General features: G+C 36.6%; 1 protein-coding gene across 1 annotated transcript; it reads right to left on the minus strand.

Moving 5' to 3' along the window:
- Positions 1-10,663: 10,663 nt before the first annotated feature.
- LOC309391643 (uncharacterized protein) lies at positions 10,664-13,609 on the minus strand (the record flags this gene model as incomplete). The annotated part of the gene is made up of 2 exons (XM_081952310.1): positions 12,316-13,609; positions 10,664-10,774 (listed from the first exon to the last, which is right to left on the minus strand). The coding sequence occupies exons 1-2, from the start codon at positions 13,537-13,539 to the stop codon at positions 10,664-10,666; spliced, it is 1,335 nt and encodes a 444-aa protein (XP_081808436.1). The 5' UTR covers positions 13,540-13,609.
- Positions 13,610-23,687: the final 10,078 nt, after the last annotated feature.

Here is a 23,687-nt window from a genome sequence, read left to right on the forward strand (position 1 = left end):
CCAGACCTGATAAAACTATATAAATATCTGATTTGGAGATGATTTGAACTGGATCAGGGTCCGTTCATACTAAAAATGTTCATACTTAACATAGAGCCATGGTAATGGTTTTCTTCCATTTTTAAAAGATGCATGTGTTCCTTTAAAACATTTTTTTTCATAGATGGGTTGCATACCCTTTTAAAGCAACAATCTAAATCCACTAATAACAATAGTTTAGAATTATTGAACAGCATAATAATAGCATTAATGGCCCCAACATCTATGGCAGCAGAAATGGAACCTCAGAGCTATGTTTAATTAAACACTGCATTGCAGCTTAATAGAGTTAATGTTAGAAAGCCTAAAAGGTTTCCCCCCTCCCCCCATTGTCCCTGTTCTTCATTTTGGGAAGGCAAATATGCTACCATAGTTTGTCAGGAGAGGATTTCTAGAAAATAAATTATAGCTTTGTATACAACATTTGGCCAATGAAGATAGATGGGAGCTTCATTAAGTTCACTTTTTAAAAAATCTGAACATAAAAAATAATAACGACATTAAAAATAAAATGAGCAATTATGATTGACATATTCATCCATCCTTATTCTCCAAAGGCACATTTTGTCTTCTGGATCTGAAGAATTAAGATAGGGAGGGAGGGAGGAGGGAGGGGAGAGAGAGGAGGGGGAGGGAGGGGGCAGGGAGGGAGGGAGGGAGGGAGAGAGGGAGAGGGAGAGGGAGAGGGAGAGGGAGAGGGAGAGAGAGAGAGAGAGAGAGAGAGAGAGAGAGAGAGAGAGAGATTGGCAAGAGACATATTGAAGATTAGAATTGGAATTCCAGTCTTCAAGATTGGAATAAACAGTGCCCACAAGTTTAGGGATTGTATTTATAGTGCTTCTCTAGTTTCCTATAGATGTTAGTATGATACGGATGGTCTCTACATGTTTAAGTTCCTGAGATCAGATATATCAACCACTTTTTAAGACTAGAAAACAAATGTATTTGTTTTACAACAGACTTAAAATGAATTGCAGGTGATAAGTTTTACATGTGAAAGGAAGTTAAATGTGGAGTGTCATGTGAGGGAATCATTCTGACTCTAGACTTTAGTTGCAATCCTATGCATATCAAGATATGTTGACTCTGCATTAAACTTTTTGAAGATTATTTCCAAGACAATTTTTAATGAGTAGGTACTCGATTTTCTATATCAACAAATATCAAATTTATCTTTCATGGTTGCATGAAATTTTATTTTTTTTCTGATATGATTTATTGTTTATCTATGGTACCTGTATAGATAAACCTTGATTGACAAAAATTAAGGATTCAATTAGCAATAGTACTACTTAGCCTTTGGCCAGAAATGCTGTTAAAACATTTGTTCATCTTGATTCAGAAGTGCAATAAATCAATTGGTTTTGACTAATTCATTCTCTTTGTTATGTGTTAATATTATAATTAACCAGATTTGATATCATGATTCAGGAAAATGATTACTGTACAATGTTATTTTAATCAGATATATGTTTTTGTAGATTTTCACGGGTGTAGGTATGCTGGTCTTTTTGTATTCAAGTATTTTCCTGTGTAAGATTGTATATATATTTGTGTTACAACCCCTGGTATGTCCAAATATGGGAGGGAGCTCACTACTCCCCCTTTCTGTCCTTCGGCTCATTACAGAAGACCATCCAGGCAGAAAACCATATTTTTATTTTTAATGTTGCCTTTGCTATGTTTGTGTTGTATTTGTGCTGATAAATAAATAAAGGGAGACTAGTATAGATCTATTTCAAGTTATTTAGCTCTCATCAGCTAGCTTACTGGGATTCGAACCTGGGCTGTATTACATATTAGGCAGATGATTAGCCACTTAGCCACAGGCTCTCCTCCTTATCAGCTGAGCCAGGGAAATAGGTATTTATTTGTGTTACAACCCCTACTACAACCTATGACTACTTTGCTCAACAACTGCAATCCTAGCACTCCAAGTTGTGCTCATTAAGCAATTCCCCAGGTCATTAAGTGGACAGAATCAAAGAGCTGCCTGCCAAAGGATTTCATCTCCGCTTACTCCCAAAACATTCTTGCAGCCCCACAAAGGAATTTCCCTGACTTCAATACACAGAGGGGAAATACACCAATGGGCTGAGATAGAATGAGTTGAAATCCTCAGGATTTCAACTGTTTTCCTACAGTCCATGAAGGATTTCAACTCCATCTGTCCCCCTCTGCCTGAAACCTTTCAGGCCAGGTTACCTATTGCCTTTGAGGGAAAACCACCAGAGAAGATTGCAAATGGCAACCACATGACTGAGGTCACTTGGCAACCAATCATAAATGTGAATGGGTTGCCTAGCACACAGATAGAAATCATGTTTCCATAGTAGTGGTGGTGGTAGTGTTTCAAGAGTCATGATTAATTCAAATGGTCTTTAAGCAATTAGAAATTTAATGAAAATAATCTGAACTTTAATCTGTAATTATTATTATTTTAATGCATTTGCTAATAGTATAAGCAAACAGTGGGAACCTTACAGTCATCCTTCTAATAATTCTGTTCAGTAAATACTATTTATTAACTTGTTTGTTTGTTTGTTTGCTGAATTTCTACTGTTACTTTCTTTATACTTTTTTCCCCAAATCTTCCCTTCATTAAATCCATAATAACGCTTCTGGAGAACAGTCCAGTTCTTTTAGAAGAATCATTTAAATTGTTTCAAAGGTCTCTTTTGTTTTTCAGTACTGGTATTATCTATGCACTGAGGGTTAAGCTAGAATATAATCAGTTCTTAAACTAGATTTAAGTCTTATATAGAAATATATGAAATATTTTATAGATGGATTGGATATTCTCCAGATGTCACATAATGCAAAACCATGGATTACATCTTTGAAGTTGAAATGGCTAGGTGCTTTAAGGTTTTTGCTTCTTTACTTGTATCCACGAAAATATTCAAAACTGTATTTAAATCTCCACTTATCATTTTATCTTCCTCAAATATTTTTTAATTTAAAAAATGTTTTCTCTAACTATTTTATTATAAGCAATATACATTTGGTTCCACTTCACTAAATCTGATTCTGGATTAGAATATTTTGGGAGTATCAGTGATTTTGGCATGGTTTTGAATTTCCTTATCTACACATATGGCCTCCATTCTATTTTGGCATTCATTCAACATGGCTAAATCCTTTTTAAAGAAGTTGAGAACATATTGAAGAAATCAGCTATCAAAGATAAACTCTGAGAACCCTGGGGAAAAAAATGGAAAATTGAAATTATTGCATTCATAATATTTTACTATTCAGGGGGAATATTCCAAAACTGAGGTTTCAAAAATGAAATGAGTTATAGTCTATGTAGTCTCAGTATTCTTTAACATCTATGTTCTGCAAACAACCTATTTATTTTTAAAGTTAAAGGAATCCCCAATTTAAAAATACTATCCCAAGTTCTTGAGATCGGAATTAATTTCAAATGTGTTTGGCTATAACTTCTATATATCAGGCCAAAAATATGACAGGTCAATGCCAAACCACAGCAGCTCTGTCTGCTGAATTGCATTTCTACAAGGGGACATAATCATTCTTGAACATTATCTGATATATCCAATATACACAAATTAGTCTGTCTATAAATTCAACTGAAATTTACACCAAGAAATAAAGAAGCCAACAAGGATTATCAGGAATCAACTCCTACTTCCTAAATGTATTGTAACTAGACTAAATGGAAAGGGAGATTATAAATTTAAGTTGTTAATTATTTCTTTAAATATTTTTATTGGATCTTTGCCGATTAATAAGGAGATCTGAGATTTAGAGTTGAGTTTACAGAAAATGGGCTGAGGTATGGAATGGCAGTGTGTTAAAATGCAGTGATAAGTTGTTAATGTTGAATATTCTTGCTGGGATGATGGGAGACATTTATTTTACTAAATCCATTTACATTTGGGGAAGGTAAAATTATAAATTGATATTTAAAAACTCTATTTTAGGGAGATTTTTTTTAAAAAAAACTTCTTTCACACTTTTTATGTACGTATTTATTTTTTACTTTTTGAGTTAGGTTCTTGTATTTGTTTTATCTGTTTAATATATTCTTCATAAAATTATTGAAAAATAGATTTCTTTTAACCTTGAGGATAATTCTTGCTTAGCTTGTTAAGTGACAAACCTTTGTGCTAAGTTGTGTAGTTTTGAAACTGAAACACCAGTATACCTGGGATACTATGGGATGACATCATGTCAAATCATTCCAAAGATTCCATATTTTTAAGGCAGATATAATATACTATATTCTTCAATATCTGATGAATCTAGCCAGTGAACTTTGGCAAGGTCTCTTCAGCATGTTTCCAACCAATATAGTTTTGAGTTTTGGGGACACAGTATTTGCTGATATTGTCAATCCATTTTGTTTTAGGTCTCTTTCCTGGAGACTTTTTATCAAGTGGGATCCAATCTATGACTGCCTTGGTCTACCTGCCATCAGTTCTTCTTGTTATGTGACCAGTCCATTTCCATTTCAATTCTTTTACTTTCTTGATAATATCATATACTTTTGTTTGTTCTCTAATTCATATGCAGGTCTTTCTATCTTGTCTTGCTGAGAATGTATCTTTCAATGGCTCTTTGCACCACTCATAGCTTTTGTGTCAATTGCGAGGTTAGTGTCCATGTTTCACTGGCATATGTTAGAGCAGGTAGCACACACTGATCAAAAACTTTTCTCTTTAGGCATAGGGGAAGGTTGTTCTTGAAAACAATTCGGCTTAACTTGCCAAATGGCTGCCAACCACATTTAACATGCCCTTCCCTTTTCTTTATACATATTCATACACAAATTATCTGTCAATAAAGTAACATCAGCTCATTTTTATATTGTTCTCCAATCAGCTACAAGAAGTTTTGCATTGTTCAAATTCTGTCCTAAAACATAGGGTTGACAAATTTGGGCCATCATTAATCAGATAGATTAGGATTTATTAGGAGGGGAAATGGAGGCAAAAAGTAAAACAAAATCACATTACAAATTCTGTAAAATACACCATTAGAGCAACTTTACAGGCATGTGTTTCATTAAAGTTTTATTGGTCTTTGTTGCAGCAATGCAATCATCATAATAGAGTAAACACATTTTCTATTGCTCAGCTGTGGTTCCATTTTTTTTTCCATTTAGAAACTTTGCATCAATTCACTCTTCAAGTCTCTTAATAACTTTCAACATAATCCTAAACTACTAAGATTATCAAGGACATTAATCTTTAATAGGATAATGTAGTTGTTGTCTTTCCAGAAAATTTTAATTAGAACATACCCTTCAGTTGTGTGATGCCAGATAGAATTCATCATCATAATGTTCAATTTATCACTTTTTTGTCTTTTTATGTTTTTAAATTCACTCCAGTTGCATTACCGGGTAAATGAAATGCAAAGTATGTGTTTCTCCATTAAACAAGGAAAAAAAAACTGTTTTCATTATTTCACTAGTATATTAGATATGATAATACTTTTGGTTTTCCACATTGTATGGAACAGTTGCATTCCTTATTACACTGGGAAATTTCCTGGAACAATAACAGTTAGCATTATTCCAAATGGTTTCCCTAATCTAAATTATTAAATAAATTATGATTAGGTGCCACAGAAAGCAATAGAAGTTTTTTTTTCACAATTCAGTAGGCAAATGGCTTTCATTGCATGGGACTCACCCTTTGTATTTTCTCAGAAATAAACTCTAGCTTCAAAATGCATGTAAATGCAGGAGTATCCCCTTCAAAGCAAACTTAAATATATAATGCTTAATAAAAGTTTACTTCTGCTAATATAATTCTCCTTTTGTTTGTCAAAACAGATATATTTCTCCTTTAAAAAGGTCAGTCAAATTGTTCTGCTAGTTATATTACAAGGATCCAAACAAGAAGAGATAAGAGTACAAAAGATGAGTTATTTTTTCTAAACTCTATCCAAAAAAGGCAATGCTAGTACAGTATTTGACTGAGGGTAGACTAATCCCCAAGGCACCAAACCCAAAGAAGAGTTAGGAATGTGATCTTCAAAGTTTCCTACCATGATATTACTTAGGATAAACTATATTTACTCCTATCATGATATTACTGAGGATGAGCTACGGTTTCATCCAAACCTAAAGCTAATTCAACTAGGCCTTTATCATTTGGACTATTTAGGAATTGACTGTTGTGGGCAAAACCTGGTTTACTAAACAACCAAACTACTTTGAAGGTACAACATAATGTTATTAGTATATACGAAATTATTCAGTGTGCACTGGGTTCCCAATTCATTGGCATCTTTCAGTCTCAAAAGACTATGGTATCGTGCTCTGGAAAGAGGTAAAGCTGGAGTGTCCTCTCCAGCACAAGTCCTGGGTAGATTAATATGGATAGACTGTTATCCAAGCAGCAGATCCTCCCTCTCCACATCACTGAAATAGTCCAATGGAATGGCAAAGCTGATACGATTGGTTTCAGCTGCATTGCAGAAGTTATCAGAATGTGGTTATACGTAGTCACCAGCTGCTTCCGGGACTCTGGCTCCAGATTTTGCCTTGAGGTTGACTCCTGAAACCTTTTCCAGTAGTGGATATAGCCACAAGGCAGCGGAGGTTTGTAATAAGAGTTTCCCTTCTCCTAGAAGATGGTTCTGCTGCTTTAGCTGCCATTGGGGTGTAGAACCCTCTTCCACCTTCAAAATTCTTGACCGTCTTCTCCTGTAACCCTAGAAAGGGGCCCTTATGAGATGCTACCAGCTGGGCCAGCTGGGCCAAGGTTTTTTAAGGAGGTGTTACTCCTCCATCACTCACCCTTTGTCCTGGCTTGTGACAAGCAGAGCCTGGCTTCCCAAACTTTGGGCCCAGGATGGCAGGTTGTTGGGCAGTTCTGAGCAAAGGCAGAATCATAGCTGCTTGACCCTTGGTCCACTACAGCGCAAAGGCAGTACAAAGAAATATGCAGACATAGTGAAAATCACAGCATGATATTGGGTGTATTTTGTAAACCCATTTGGGTGACTTCCTTTCCTTCCCATAGCTTTTGATAGTAAATGCAGGTGAAATGTATGTGTTTAGGACAGGTACCTTTTACCAGCACAGAAAGAAAGAAAAAATCCTTTGAAATGGTGTACATGATGAACAGAACACAGAGAGAAGAACAGTTAGAAAAAGGAAGGAAGGAAGGAGAGAGAGAGAAAATAATGTGGAATTGAAAAATCTTTAAAACTTAAGACACTAAATCAGTCATTATATTAAACAATGCCCAGCCATAGTACAGAGCAATAATAATGGAGTGAAAAGTCTAGGAGGTCTGTGACTTGGAAACCACAGAAGATAAAGTAGCTGGTGACACTTATTAGATTTTTGAGTTAAAATCACTGTGTGCATGTGGACTAGTGAACATTAAGGTCCATCACGAAAAGACAAAAAAAGTGACATTGGTTAAAGAAAAAAAAAGAGAAGCATGTTACTTTTTCAGCATCTTGTCAATTTATCTGTGTTTGGCTAGCTCATTCAATCTCTTTCTCTGGCTTTCATTATTTTTTCTGGCAGCCTTTAGGCAAAATGTTCATCATGATGAGTAGCTGGAACATCTATTTGCCTGAAAAGAAGTTATGAAATTAGGTAACACAAACCCATTTGACATTCATCCAATGCCTCATTTAAATAAAAACTAAATAATAATCAGATGTTCAGAATGGCAGAATAATTTCATAGCCATCAATGCAAACACAACCAGTTTGCTCTGAAGAGTGGTAGATATGTTTGACCCTAAGGTAATGCGTGCATTTTCAGCATACTTAGGCAGATATGTGTTGGTGTGCATCCTTCTAGTTGATATAGGACTGTGGGGTGACTTACAATGAAATTATACTTAAAATAGCCACTACACAGTTACCATCCTTTTGAGGGGAATGTTCCTTAGAGCTTTATTAATATTTTACATTATTCTCACTAAGTCTTTGTCATTTAGAGTAGGCACCAGAGGTAGTATTCAGCAGTTCTGGAGAATCGGTAGTGGACATTTTGAGTAGTTCAGAGAACTAGTAAATACCATCTCTGACTGGCGTCACCCCCATCTATTCTCTGCCTCCCGAGTCCCAGCTGATTAGGAGGGAATGGAGAGATTTTACAGTATCCTTTCCCTGCCTCGCCCACCAAGCCACACCATGCCCACCAAGCCACAGAACTAGTAGTAAATAATTTTGAATCCCACCACTGGTAGGCACAGAATCAATTACGGTAAGCAAATCTTGAGGATTTTAAAAATAGTTTCAAAGAGAGAAACTAATGGGGAGAAACTGCTGCAAACAAACATCCTTGATGTGTAGGTTATGTGTTAAATGTTAGGGTTTCAATAACATGTTTTTTTTCCTTGACAGGAGGAGGAGGAGGAGGAGGAGGAGGAGGAGGAGGAGGAGGAGGAGGAGGAGGAGGAGGAGAAGAAGAAGAAGAAGAAGAAGAAGAAGAAGAAGAAGAAGAAGAAGAAGAAGAAGAAGAAGAAGAAGAAGAACAACAACAACAACAACAAACAACAACAGCAAGAACAACAACTACTACTACAACAACCTCAATGGTTAGTGTTAAGTTTTAATTCTTACAGAATCACCAAGAAATAGAAGGGCATTTTCATAGGAAAAAGTCATCAGGGAATCTGACTTCTTGGTTTTTTTTCAACAGAGCAGGTAACATGAGAGCTAGGAAAACTGAAAAAGAATGAAATTATTTTTTCCCCACTGAGTTTTCTTGACAGTGTTACAGAAATTCATGTTTTTTTTCAATTCAGTCTATCATCTTGACATTCCCTGAAAGTCTCCCATCTAAGTACGGACAGGCTTGATCCTGCGTAGTTTCTGGTCAGCTAGATGTTATCATCAATTGAGGTGCAGAATTATAGGAACTAGGAAAATGAAACAGTGGGCTACTCTATCATATTATAGCAGTGTAGTATGCAAAGAATCACTATCAGAGGGAAATGAAAGGGAAGTTCTATAGCACTCTGATATGAAGCATCAATCTGCTTTATCAGGAAGAAATCCTTCAGAAAACCAGAAAGATTTAGGGACACTTTTGATGTTATCTGGAAATTTTATAGTGCCCTTTAGATGTGCGGACCAATTCTCAGAATTCTAGGGTGGACATTGTGAAGACTAACATGTCACAAAACTCTTCACAATATTCAAATGCTTAAGTGCCATGGTGGTGTGCAGTGTTGTATTGCAAACTCTACCCAAAGCCAGGAGTTCAATCCTGACTGGCTCAAGGTTGATTCAGCTTTCCATCTTTCTGAAGTCGGTAAAATAAAGACCCAGATTGTTGGGGGCAATATGCTGACTCTGTAAACTGCTTAGAGAAGGTTGTAAAGCAATGTGAAGCAGTATATAAGTCTAAGTGCCATTGCTATTAAATCTGGATCTCCCTGGTCCTACACCATGCCCAGGAGCATGATACCACCCATTTCAAATAAACATCCCACTGATGTTCTTGTCAGTGTTTACAATCATAGTGGATAATTTCACAGCAACCACATTAGACACGAATCATATGAAGAATTCAGAATTGCCTCTTCTGCACATTGCCATGCTTTTATTCTTTTCTGGCAGATTATATCGCTTGGTAGATCACGCTCTCTTCATTGTTCAGCCTGTTTGAGATTGTAACGCAGTCAAGAAGTATTATGGTTTGATATATAAACACAGTAATAGCCTGTTGCAAGACAGCAGAAACAAATTAAGCAAAATAGTGGGAGATTGGTGGTTAGCTACTTGTCTTTTTCTTTCAAAAAGCTTGACTGCGAAAATATGCTGAATGTGACAATAGCCTATTTCTGCTAGGGTTCTCCTCTTCGTCTCAGCCCTCTAGTTAACAAAATATGTTCATTCTGATGACAGATTTGAAATCTATTTGTAGTTAGAGAGTTTTGAGTGGATATTTCTCAATCCTTTTCATTATGGATATTTGTCCTGGAAAGGAGGGGTGGAGGTAAATGCCACTTATACATCTCTAAATACATATTCATTATCCCGCAATAAATATCTCTGTCTCGCCACAGTAATTATAAACTGAAGATTTCCTTTCCTTGATCAGCTGGGACTCAGGAGGAACAGAATAGATGGGGGCAGTCAGAGGTGATATTTACCGGTCCTCCAAACCACTCAAAAGTTCCACTACCAATTCTCTAGAACCTGCTAAATACCTCCTGTGAGTTAAGGCATCAGGCTAGAAATCAGGAGACACAGAGTTCTAGTCCTGCTTTAGGCACAAGCCAGATGGGTGACCTTGGGCCAATCACTTTCTCTCAGCACTAAGAAGTAAGCAATGAAATCCTGCCAGGAAAACTGCAGGACTAGAAAACTGCACCCATCTTGCAGTTGTCCAAAATAAGACCAAAAAAAAAAAGGGGGGGGGGGAGAGAAAGATGCTAGAAAGATTACACTCAGAAAAGAAGATAGCTGTTATCTTAACTCAAGGTAGCAAAAGGGGCATGGGAACTGTGTCAGAAGAGTTCCTCCTTAGTGTTCTAGAAAGTAAAAGAGAGCAGAAGTGCTTTCAGACTTGTAAGATGCTGTTACCTTAAAATAAAGGTAGTGTTAATACTGGTTTGTACTTCTTGTCTAGGCTACTACTTCAAAGAACTGGCATAATTAGGGGAGAGCAATGTTAAGAAAGTGTGAGATTTTTGTAGTCATCAAGCAAATTCACATCATATCTGAGATTCAGATCTGGAATTTCTTGATCAATCACACAGTCTGTTGTCAATTTATAGGCATTCTAATGACTGAAATTAAACAGAAATCATATTGAGCATCGTTATCCTAGCCACTGTTAATTCACCAGTGGAAGGTTTTCATGATAGATTGAGGAGGCTAATGAGGTCCCTTTATTGATACTGCCATTATGAATATTTTGTTTCAACCAGCCACACCAAATTAGTTTTTAGGATTTTGATTTGTTTCTATCTGTGTCAGAGGTGGTATTCGGCAGGTTCTGGAGAACCAGTAGCAGAAATTTTGAGTAGTTAAGAGAAACAGTAAATACCACCTCTGACTGGTCCTGCCCCCATCTATTCTCTGCCTCCCGACTCCCAACTGATTGGGAGGAAATGGGGATTTTGCAGTAACCTTCCCCTGGAGTGGGGAGGGAATGGAGATTTTACAGTATCCTTCCCCTGCCATGCCCACCATGCCATGCCCAACAATCCACGCCCTCAGAACAGGTAGCAAAAAAATTTGAATCCCACCACTGATCTGTGTGTGTGTGGGGGGGGGGGTATGTACACATATTGTACATATACAAATACAGAGAAAGATACACATGAAAACACATATACTATCACAAATGGTTAATAAAGATATTTGTTTCCATGGTTCTGGCCAATAAATATGAACCATCCCCCCCCCTCCAATCTCTATCTCTATCTTCAAAACTTTGAACATTTCAGAAAACTTTGTAATACAAAAAAAAAATCAAATGAAAAAGAATTAGAAAGAAAGAGGGAAGAGCAGGAAAAAGTAAAATGGGGAAGTACATATGGAATAAGGGGGGGATTTTTAGGTAAAAAGCTCTGAACTAGAATAAATAATAACAAATAGTACTTCTATCATTAGTTTAATCATAAAAACTCAAGGTTAATTATTTTTCTCTGTTTCTAGTAAAAAAAAAATCCAAATCATTTCCAAGTAGAAATGAAGCTAGATAAAATCTTTTATTCAATCAAAGCAGACATTTTTTTTTACCATGTCCAATGACTCCATTAATTTCACTATCCATTCTTCCATTGTGGGTATACAGTATTTGAGGCCTTCCATCTATGTGCATAAAAGAGTCTTGCTGCTGTTGTCATATGTAAGAACAAAGTTCCATGTTTTTTTTCCAATCTGTTTTTCTGCAAACCTAAAAGAAAAGCCTCTTGCTTTCTTGTACTAAGAATTCTCTCAGTTTATATATATATATATATATATATATATATATATATATATATATATATATATATATATATATATATATATATATATATATATATATATATATATATATATATATATATATATATATATATATATATATATATATATATATATATATATATATATATATATGTATGTATGTCTTTGGTTGTTCGGGTTTTCTCCCGCGTAGAATTGGAAGTATCTTCACGACGTTTCGATGAAGTCTCATTCATCATCTTCAGGCTGCTGCTTCCGGCTTGGTGCTTCTGGCTTGGTGCTTCCAGGAGCAATGTGAAATCTCAGCCGGTTCCTCTTTTTAACTGCCAGTGGGGGTTTGTGCTGATTGGGTGGGAGCTTGGCTGCATTCTGATTGGGTGGAGGTGTATTCTGATTGGTAGGGGGCTTGGCTGTGCTCTGATTGGATGGGAGTTTGGCTGTGCTCTGATTGGATGGGGGCGTGTTCTGTTTGGGTGGGGGCCTGGTTGTGCTTGTGTTAGTCTGAGTTGCAGAGGGATTTGAGCTGGTGAGCTGCGTTGCTGTTGTTTGGCTTCGCGTTTGTGGTCGTGCCACATCTCCGTGGTGGGCATCAGTTTGCTTCATGTATGGATTGGAGGGGTTTAAAGTGGCTAATAATGCAGCTGTGGTCTGGCTTCTGGTTTGTGGTCGGGCTTCTGGTTTGTGGTCATTATCGGTGTGGGTTTGGGCTTGCTTTTTGCGTGGATGTGTGATAGTGACATCCTGTGTGGTTTTTGTGAGTGTGGGTCTGGTATCATTCTTAGTGTTAGGGACTCGTTTGTCAGTGAGGGCGGGTTTCCAAATGGCTGGTAGGCGGGAGGTATCATCTCGTTTATTCATGCTGTGTGGTCGTTTTTCTATCTCAATAGCTTCTCTGATTATTCTGTTGTTAAAGTGTTCAATTTTGGCAATAGTTCTGGTCTTTTTAAAGTCTATATCATGTCCTGTGGCTTTGAGGTGTTGGACCAGGGAAGAAGTTGGTTCCTCCTTTCTGACTGAGTTTTTGTGTTCTTCAATGCGTGCCTTTATTCTTCTGTTGGTTTGTCCGATGTATGTGGTGGGGCAGGTGGTGCATGGGATTTCATATACTCCTTGATTTTCTAACTCTATTTTGTCTTTGGGGTTTCTCAGGATGGTGGATATTTTTCGGTTTGTGTAGAATGCTGTCTTGATGTTGTGTTTGTGGAGGATCTTGCTGATTCTGTCTGTGGTGCCTTTTATGTATGGGAGGAGGGCTTTGCCGTTTTCTTGTTCACTGTCTTGGATTTTAGTGGGGTTTTCTTTTTGGATTAGGTTAGTGATATTGTTTCTTTGGAATCCGTTGGATGTTAGTACGTTGGTGAGAGTGTGTAGTTCGGTTTTGAGGTGTTGTTCGTCAGCTAAGCGTTTTGTTCTGGAGATGAGTGTCTTGGCTACAGAGTTGATCTGTGCTGGGTGGTGGTGTGAGAGTGCGTGCAAATAGCGGTTTGTGTGTGTTTTCTTCTGGTAGATGGTGTGTCCTAGGGATCCATCGGATTTCTTATAGACTAAGACATCCAGGAAGGGGAGTTGGTTATTGGCTTCTGTTTCCATGGTGAACTGTATTTTGGGGTGTAGGCTGTTGAGGTGTGTGAGGAAGTTGTCCAGTTTATCTTTCCCGTGTGGCCAGATTATGAAGATGTCGTCTACGTATCTGAGCCAGAGTTTGGGTTTGTGATCGGATTTTTTTAGAGCTTGGGTTTCAAAGTGTTCCATGTAGAGGTTAGCAATGACAGGTGAGAGGGGTGATCCCATGGGTGCTCCTTCTATTTGTTTGTATTTTTGTCCGTTATAGATGAAGTATGTGTTGGATAGGCAGTGGTTGGTCAGATCTAGGATATGTTTCGGGGGGTTGTATTTGTTTTGGATAGCTGTCAAGGCTTCTTTGATTGGAACTTGGGTGAAGAGTGATACAACATCGAAGCTCACGAGTAGGTCGCTGGGCTGTAAGTTTTGTTTCTTTATGATCTCTATGAACTGGAATGAGTTTTTTACGTGTGAGGTGATGGATTCTGCATAGGGCTGTAGTTGTTTGGCGAGAAATTTGGCTAGGTTTTGTAGAGGTGAGCCTATGGAGCTGACTATGGGTCTTAGTGGGGTTCCTTCTTTGTGGATCTTGGGGAGAACATAGAGCTTAGGGAATCTGGATGATTTTTCTCTGGGAATGATTCTTTGCTGGATCTCTTCGCTGATGGGGGAGGCTTTTATTTTGGATCTGGTGGTTTTTTCTAAGTAGGTGGTGGGATCCGTGCTTAGGGGTTTGTAAGTGGAGTCTTGGAGTAGGTTGGTTAATTTGGTTTGGTAGTCAGATGTGTTCATGACCACCGTGGCGTTCCCCTTGTCTGCTGGAAGGATTATTATGCTAGTGTCTTCTTTTAGGTTAAGTAGTGCTGTCTGTTCTTCTTTGGGTAAGTTGCTTTTGGGGGGCTTGCTGGTGCAGAGGATGTTGGTGATTTCAAGTCTGATTCTGTTAGCGTCATCGGGGTTGATTTTGGTCAGGCTGGTTTCAACTCCGCATATAATGGTTTCAGTGGGGATGTGTTTGGGAGCGACTGCAAAGTTGAATCCTCTGGCAAGGACATTGGTTTCAGCTTTGGTGAGGATCTTATCTGAGATGTTATGCACTGTTTGTTTCATGTGTGGATGTGAGGGGGGAGGGGTTTGTTTCTGGTGTTCCTTTAGTCTTCGGAGTTTATTGGTATGTGTGTCTGTCTTGAGGGTGGTCTGTGTTTCGGCTCTCCAGGTGGCGAGTTGTTTGGATTTGTCCCAAAGTGTGGGGTGGATCTTGTTGCTGAGTTTGAGGTGAAGTGTAAGGAGATTTTTGTTGATTCGGTCTAGGTGGAATCTTTTTGTGTGAAGTTCATTTCTGATTAGGGCCATTTCTGTTCTTTTCAGGATGCGTTTGGTGGCTGCAGAGTTGGAGTGGAATTTTAATTGGAAGTTTGTGGGGGTTAAATTTTGATCTCGGCAGTTGCGTAGGAATGTGAGGTCACATAAAATGCAAAGAGACTTCATCGAAACGTCGTGAAGATACTTCCAATTCTACGCGGGAGAAAACCCGAACAACCAAAGACATACATACAAACACCCGCGAAAACCTCAGAAAACATATATATATATATATATATATATATATATATATGTGTGTGTGTGTGTGTGTGTGTGTGTGTGTGTGTGTGTGGTATTTTGTGCTGATAAATAATAAAGGGAGACTAGTATAGATCCATTTCAAGCTATTTAGCTCTCATCAGCTAGCCATACCCTTACTGGGATTCGAACCTGGGCTGTATTGCATATTAGGCAGATGTAATTGCCACTAAGCCACAGGCTCTCCTCCTTATCAGCTAGGCCAGGAAAATAGGTATGTATTAAGTTTACAACCCCTGGTATGCCCAAATATGATAAGGTATATCAGTAGCTGATAAGTTATATCACTAGCTGATAAGGAGGACAGCCTGTGGCTTAGTGGCAATTACATCTGCCTAATATGCAATACAGCCCTGGTTCGATTCCCAGTAAGGGTATGGCTAGTTGATGAGAGCTAAATAGCTTGAAATATATCTATACTAGTCTCCCTTTATTTATTTATCAGCACAAACGCAACACAAATAACAAAGGCAACATTAAAAATAATGGCTTTCTGTCTGGATGGTTTCTTGGGATGAGCCGATAGACAGAGAAAGGAAGCAGTATGCTTCCTCCCATATTTGGGCATACCAGGGGTTGTAAACTTAATATATGGTTTTCTAGCTGGATTTTGCCTTTGACCACTGAACAAAAAATAGCCAACACCTTAAGAAACCCCAAAGAAAAAATCCAGCTAGAAAATCAAGGAGTCTACGAAATACCATGCAAAATCTGCCTGGCAACATATATAGGACAAACAAACAGGAGAATAAATGCACGCATCACAGAACACAAGAACGCAGTAAGAAAAAAAGAAAAAAACTTCCTCCCTTTTCCAGCACCTTAAAGCTACAGGACATGAAATCAACTTTGAAGGAGCCAGGTTAATCTCCAAAACAGAACAACAAGAGAATAATTATGGAAGCCATCGAAATAGAGAAACACCCCCACAACATGAATAAATGTGATGATACCTCCCGCCTACCAAACATCTGGAAACCAGCCCTAGTCAACAAATGAACACCACCCACCACCCAGGCCGTTACAATACAAAACAGCAATGCACACACAGCCAGCACCAATCAGCAGCAATCTACCAATCATGATACAACCACACAACCAATCATTCCACTTACTGAAACAAAGCCAGCACTCTATCCCCTCCCACCAAGATTTACAGAAAGACGGCAGCTCCGATCGCATTTTAAGCCTAGCCGACAGCAGCCTGAAGATGGCAAGTGAGATCTTGCCTAAACGTTGCCAATCTCAATCCTACACGGGAAAAGACCCGAATACAACAAAACCAGCATATATATATATATATATATATATATATATATATATATATATGTATGTATGTATGTATGTATGTATGTATGTATGTATGTATGTATGTATGTATGTATGTATGTATGTATATGTAGAACTATATCTATATCTCTGTGTGTGTGTGTGTGTGTGTGTTGTATTTGGGCATACCAGGGGTTGTAACACACACACACATACATACATACATACATACATACATACATACATACATACAATGTTTGTGTGTGTGTTGTATTTGTGCTGATAAATAAAGGGAGACTAGTATAGATCTATTTCAACCTATTTAGGTCATTCCAATAAATCTTAGCTTTTTACATGTTCAGCAGAAGTGATAAAAAATGCCTTCAGTTTCTTTATATGCCCAGCATACATTTGATGCACTGAGGAAACCCTTATATGTGTGTGATAATTTATCACAATTCAAATGCCAACACATGAGCATTATGGAAGTTGAGTACAGAATAAGAAAGGTAGAATAACAGCTCTCAGTTGAAAATCGAACAGACAAGACAAAAACTTTCTCACAATGAGAATAGTAGGAAACAGGACTTTGGGTAGTTCAAACCCAACCCTGTTGATTGAGTTTTTTCCTTTATTTGGAAAAATAAAATATGGTGTCTATAACATCTTAAAGCCTATACAAGCCAGGATTTATGCTGTGATCAATTCCACCTATTCTGGAAGAGCTGTGTGCACTTTATAAAGAGTCCTTGCAGGGTTTTGCAATGTCAGAGTTCTCTGATATATTGATTCTGATAGGAGCTCTTCCTCAAAGTTTACAATAAGTCATACGTCCTCCAAGAAGAAACCTCTAACTGGAATAGCTAATGTTCTTCTGAGGACTTTGCATGTTCCCCCATGTTCTGAGAAATTCAAAGACTGGAAGTGGTAACACAAAGGCTTTTGGAAAACTAATGAGTGTAAGATTTCTGTTTTGGACCCTTTCCTAATCCTCTTCCTGAGATATTGATAACAACAATCCCTTTAAAAATCTTTTCTCTGCCCATAACATTCATTTTCCCCCCTCTTCCAAGTATTGTTAGTGGATGAAGCTTTCAAATATTAACTTTAGAAAAAATCCCTGATGAATCTGGAAGACACTTGACATTCCCCCCCCCCCCAATGAATCCCTGAATTCATACTTTCTCCTCAGGGCACAAGTATTGAGGTGAAGTTGGGGGTGGTGGTGGTTAAGACTTGATCATGTGCCAGTTAGCTGTTCTAATGCTGGGTAACTGGGGTGGAAAGACTTAAGTGATTTTTTAAAAATGTATTAACAGAACACGTTTTAGAAGTTACTCCTACCTTATATCCCCCAAAATTTTTGCATCCAAACAAACCAATCTAGCTATTACTGTTTTTTTGTGTCTTTTTCTCTCTTATATTATGCAGGATTATACAATTCTGGAAGTTTTTTTTTAAAAAAAAACATTAATTCAGGATGGAGTTAATAGACTGTTTAGCTTGGGATCCCAGCAAAGAAGGAAGTGTTGGAAACCTGACACCCTCACCCATTCCTGAAGTGTTTATCTGGTTGTTGGTATGCATTTGGTCTCTCAAGAGTCTTGTAAATATAGGAGTAGCAATAAAGAATGATAAATTCACAGTGTTTTCTGGTTCCTTGAGCCTGATTTCTTGCTGATAATCTGCTGGAATATTAATTGCAGACAATCTTTCTCCTGAACAACCAACTTTCTCTTAAATAGTCTCCTTCTTAAAACGGGTTTAGCCAGATGGGGATTGGGCTTCTGACTTGCCTCTATCTGCATTCTTGAGACTTGAAGTATATAAAAGAGAAGCATCAAGAAAAAGTGTAGCTGTAATCCAAGGGTTATATAAATATAACAGGTAACGTATTCTGTAGATAAATGTGAGGTTTTAGTAATTATTCTAAGACTGTAATTGTATAGAAATTTATATTATTTTTCCAAGTCTGTTTGTATAAGTATAAGAGTTTGTGCAGTGCAGCATCTGGATAATGAAATACCTAAAACCTTATCCTGAGATATCCTTTATACTTTCAGTATTTTACTATTAGAACAGAAATTGTGAAAATGAACCCATGATTTATGCCTCATTGTGTCAAGTTCTTTTTAACTATGTAATTATACATTATGTATAATTTGTTGTCTTGTTTTTTTGCTTCACACTGTACATTTGTGCTTGTGAGAGCTGAATGTGAATGTGTTAGCCTAAAGAGGGCACAACAGCCTTTATTGTTTCATAGTAGCAAATAAACATGACTAATCTTCCAGATTTGATTTATAGAACAACAGTCCATAGAGTATAAATTTCACAAATGCTTTAATGTTGTAGAGAAATTATAGAGAGGAATTGGTTCCAAAGGCAAGACAAGTGAGTGACAATAAGGAAAATACTAAAATAATGGATTTAGCAGAAAAAAAATGAATCTTTGCTTTATATCAACTGGGAAGAGATGTTAATAAAAATACTTTTTTGCTGTTTTATAGGTCATCAAAGGTAATGGAACAAGCAATAGATGGCCAGGGAAGAAAGTTGGTTCTCTAGAGAATGGATAATTATTTTTTACTTTTTAATTTTGTGCATGTGTGTGACTGAAATGGTAGAAAACAGAAAAGTTAATGATTTATAATCTTTGGTATTCAGTCCACTACTAGATATTTTAATAGCTGTTAGTGTTAATGCTACTTCTTTTGTAGAACAAGCTTTAAAATTAAAAGATTCCATTGGTGAGATAGTCAACTGCGATTATTTTTATTAATATGTAACTGCAGTCTGTCTTATATTCATGAATAGTTTTTTTTTTAATTCTGTAGGTTTTCATTCTGCTTCAGTCATTAGTGACCTGAGTGGCTAAGAATCCCTCTATATGTAATTTTAAAAGCATAAAATAGCCAAACAATGAATAATGTTACATAATAATATATTCTTTTGTGAAATATCATCAAACCTATATAATTGTATACCTATACACAGAGAAGGCATTGGCCTCAAATCAACTCCCACTCAATAACCAATTGAAATTGCCAGGATTTGATTACTTTCCTAAATCATAATAATGTTGGAGTGAGTTGAATCTTTGGATGGGAAAAAGTCTTGATTGTGTATTGTGGAAACTCACAAACAGAGTAAATCTGCTCTCTAAGAACTTTAGGTTAAGTTTCTTAAAACCAATGTTATATCCATTGGTGTTGCTGAACTTTCCTTAATATATGCATGTTACTATTTTTTTCTTTATTATTTTTCTTTTAATTGTGAACAAGATCACAACAGTCTGAAAAATATTTTCATTATGCAAATGACTGAATAGACTTGAAGATTCTGGGTTGTCTCCAGGGTGTGGTAAACATATCAAGATGGTGGCCTAGATGGTGCAATGAAAGTTGTTCCCATAAAAAGCAGGGAGAGCTGTGATTGTACTGTGATGTTGTGGCTGAAATCTTGATTTGGACAACTCAATCTGGCTAAGCATGTTTGCAAATTCATAGAGAAAATTTTATTTTCCAACCCTATCCCAGGTTCCTTTCTATGTTCTACCACAACTCGTATTACTATACTTTCTAGTGTTGTGCTCTGTACATCAGATGGGAACATGGATGACACACAAAGTCAATCTCTTGATAACTGCAGCATGAAGTTATGTCAAAATCTGTATCATTATATCCTGAAAATAGTCCTTCCCAGTAGAAGACACATCTGTTTTCCACCTCATTTTGAGAAAGATCTCATATTTATTTTGTTAGACTTTCCAATATAATGCTATCAATATTATTCTCTAATGATAGCAGATAGCAGAGCATATTCTGTTGCTGAATTTGTTTCATTTTGATATCTCTGCTCCTCATGCTACCACTGGCCTGCTTACTGATGATTAGGATACTGGATTATAGTGGGGAGACCCAGGTTCTAGATCATCTTCCAAAATGGAAGCTCACCAGAAGATTGGGATCAGTAATTTCCTCTCAGCCCAGTCTACTACGCAGGGTTGTTGTTGTGAAGAAAAATAGAAAGAGAAAACACCATATGTCACTTTGAGTTCCTTAAACCAAAGGCAGCATATAAAGCTAAGAAATAAATTAAAGATTGTGTAAAGTGTTCCTTTATGGCATCTTTCTTTAAAATGTAATTGAGAGATGGGAAACTATATATTTACAGACATATTTTTCTATGGAGAAGCTACTACCCCACTTCCCACCCCCCACCCCCACCCCGTGTGTGTGTGTGTGCATGTGTGTCTGTGTGTCTGTGTGTAAGAATTTTCCTCTTCTTCATTTTTAAAGCAAGGACAAAATTAAACACTTTCAAAATATAGGTATTTTTAGTACTGCAAAAGTGTTGCAACTATCAATAAAGCTATTAGAAATGTTTTAGCTGTTAAAGATCTTCTCATTTTCCCATTAAGAAATATTCCATTTTTGACTGAGCTGACTAGAAGTAAAGTCTGTACACAAACTAGAGTAAACTTTTTGCTACATGTTCAAATAATGCTTCATTTCTAGAATACAGATGCATTGCATTTTTGAACATAATGTATTTTGTAAAGGAAACAAAATATATGTTAAAATATATAATCCATTAAATAAAGCTTGGGGATAACTAGATTTACAAAGAGGACAAATGTACATAATCATATAAGCACATAAACGTCTAGGCAACTACTATTTCTTTAAGAAAAACTGACTCTAAATCTTGAAGAAAATACTAGGAATAAAAAGGATCAGGACAAATTAAATGCCTGAAAATTCAATTTCCTTGGAAAACAAAATAGAGCAGTTCTCATTAATGTGGTGTCAGCAAATGCCACCTCAGTTTTAAAAAAAAGTGTTTTCCCAACTCTCCAAAGGGTATATAGAGATGCTCATATGCTCTGAATGTTGATCTAAAATATAGTTTAACTAAGCTGTAAAACTCTTATTAATTTTTACACAATGGTGCACTTGGTAGGAAAGCTAGGAGAATAGTGATTACAATGACTCTAAGAGCCAGGAGAGGTCAATATCAAAAGGAAAGAGAAAACAGTTTTCTTGCTATTTGGGAAATCCATTGTTACCTTTGTATGAGCTCCAGGTCAAATACCTCCAGCATAGTCCATGATATAGAATCATAGAATTAAAGAATGATCCCCTGCTCTGCTTAGAGATCCAAATTAAAGTATCCACAAAAGATGGCTCCCTAGTCTACACCTGAATACATCCTGTGAAAAAAAGCCAACTACGTTTCTGGTAATTGGTTCCACAGTTGAATTGCTTTTTGATAACTTAAATCTGTTATTCTGGGATGATAGAGAATAGATTTTGACTTTTTGTGTTTCATGTTTTGTAACTATATGAAAAGTGTTATCATATCTTCCTTCACTGTTGTCTCTTCCTGTGGATGAACATTCACAGTTTCTCTTAATGGAACTTAGTTCCCGGATCTCTAATTATCTTTACTGCCATTTTTTTTCAAATCTGTTCCATTTTGGCCTAATGTTTCTTGAAAAATTAAAATCCTTCTAATGCCCATAATTTTTAAACAAATCATGATTTGGCCAGACCATCATCAAATTTGTTCGATGCCTCTCCTCCTGCTGCATTTAGGTGTCAGTTGTATTCTTCTTACTTTAAAAAAAACAGTCCAGAGAAGTAGTTCTGTCAACAGCTTTTTTATGTTTCTCTGGAGTATTATAAAGAACCTTCTTCACTTATTCATAGTTTTAAGTGTTTTAAACTAAGTCATGCTGGGAAAACGAATCAGTGATATTATTTATTTGGCATCTAACTTCTTATGCCGCCTTGTAATTAGCTTTTACATGTGCAGAAGAGAGTTTACATTAACTGAGATGAGAAAGTATGTCCTCAGATGCTTCTTTACAGGATCTAAAGAGGTTTCTTTTGAACCATACACAGTATGGTTTATTGTAAATACATAGAAAGGACTGCAAACACAAAAAGAATTAGAGAGACTGTTTTGTCTTCATCAGTATTGCACTAATGTTTAAGTCAAAAGTCCTGATGATGAAAGAATATTTATTTCTTGTGACAATCCATGGAGTCAAGTCACAAGTAATTATAAATTTGGACTAGTTTTACAATATGAGAAGTTAATAAGACACTTCCATTTTAATATCTAATTCTTTTGCTGACTATTAAATACTTTAATTGCTATTTTTGAGGACTTTATTTTGTGTTGAAATGGAGCATAGAGTGTATTGCCAAGCAAAAAGATCTTATTGTTATTAATTTCATAGACTTCATCTTTGGCTCCTAGGGTGAAAAAGTATGAAAACTTTCAAATGTTCAAATAGGTGAGCATGTAATTATCAGAAGTAGGTTCCTGCTAACCTACCTGCATAGGAATATATTGCACTGGATTGGTTGTTTTTTCATGTTGTCACTACCAAAATGTATCTTTCCTATATTAAGAGGTTGTTATGCAAAGTTTCAGCTCTTCATTCCCATGTTAGCACTGGGAAAGGCATTAGTAACTTTAGCACATACCTATAACTAGTAAGAACTGGCTTTCGAATAAACCGTAAGCAATAATGAAGATATGTCTACAAAAATATTTTTCAAAAGGCAATTGGTATCTGTAAAGTAATGATGTAATTATAGTACTAATGTAAAAGAAGATGATGTAGAATTAATGCTTGCCATTCCCAGTCTATGCTTTTCAGATGAGTTGGGATGATCACCTCCAGACAATACATTGAGCAAAGGAAAATAGAAGATTTTTTTAGTTCTGATAAGGATTAATAATGGATCAAAGATGCTTAATCTAAAAATGACTTTTAATTATTTGCCACCTTGACATAATGCTTATGACAGAAAGAACAAATTTTCAGAAAGCTTGCTTCTAAATTGAATATGTCACTTGGAATTGTTTGACCTGGAGTCAGTAAAATAAACTGAAATGGGAGCAACATAGTTTTATTTTCTCTTGTACAAAAGAATTAAGTAAAATGCTTAATATGTTTCAGTCTATAGTCCATTTGTCTTTCCAACCATAACTCTGTCTGCTGTCTGTCTGTCCGTCCATCCATCCATCCATCCATCCATCCATCCATCCATCCATCCATCATCTATCTATCTATCTATCTATCTATCTATCTATCTATCTATCTATCTATCTATCTATCTATCTATCTATCTATCTATCCCACCTTCTCTCCAAAGGTAATAAGTAAAAATAGTACAATAACCAGTTAATGCACTAAACTGGTTAAAAAACATGAACTGGCTTTAAACTCCTAGTTGCCCTTAACCCATATTTCGTTGCTCAAAACT

This window comes from Natrix helvetica (genome assembly GCF_964273705.1).
Source record: "Natrix helvetica genome assembly, chromosome: 4".
NCBI lineage: Eukaryota > Metazoa > Chordata > Lepidosauria > Squamata > Natricidae > Natrix > Natrix helvetica.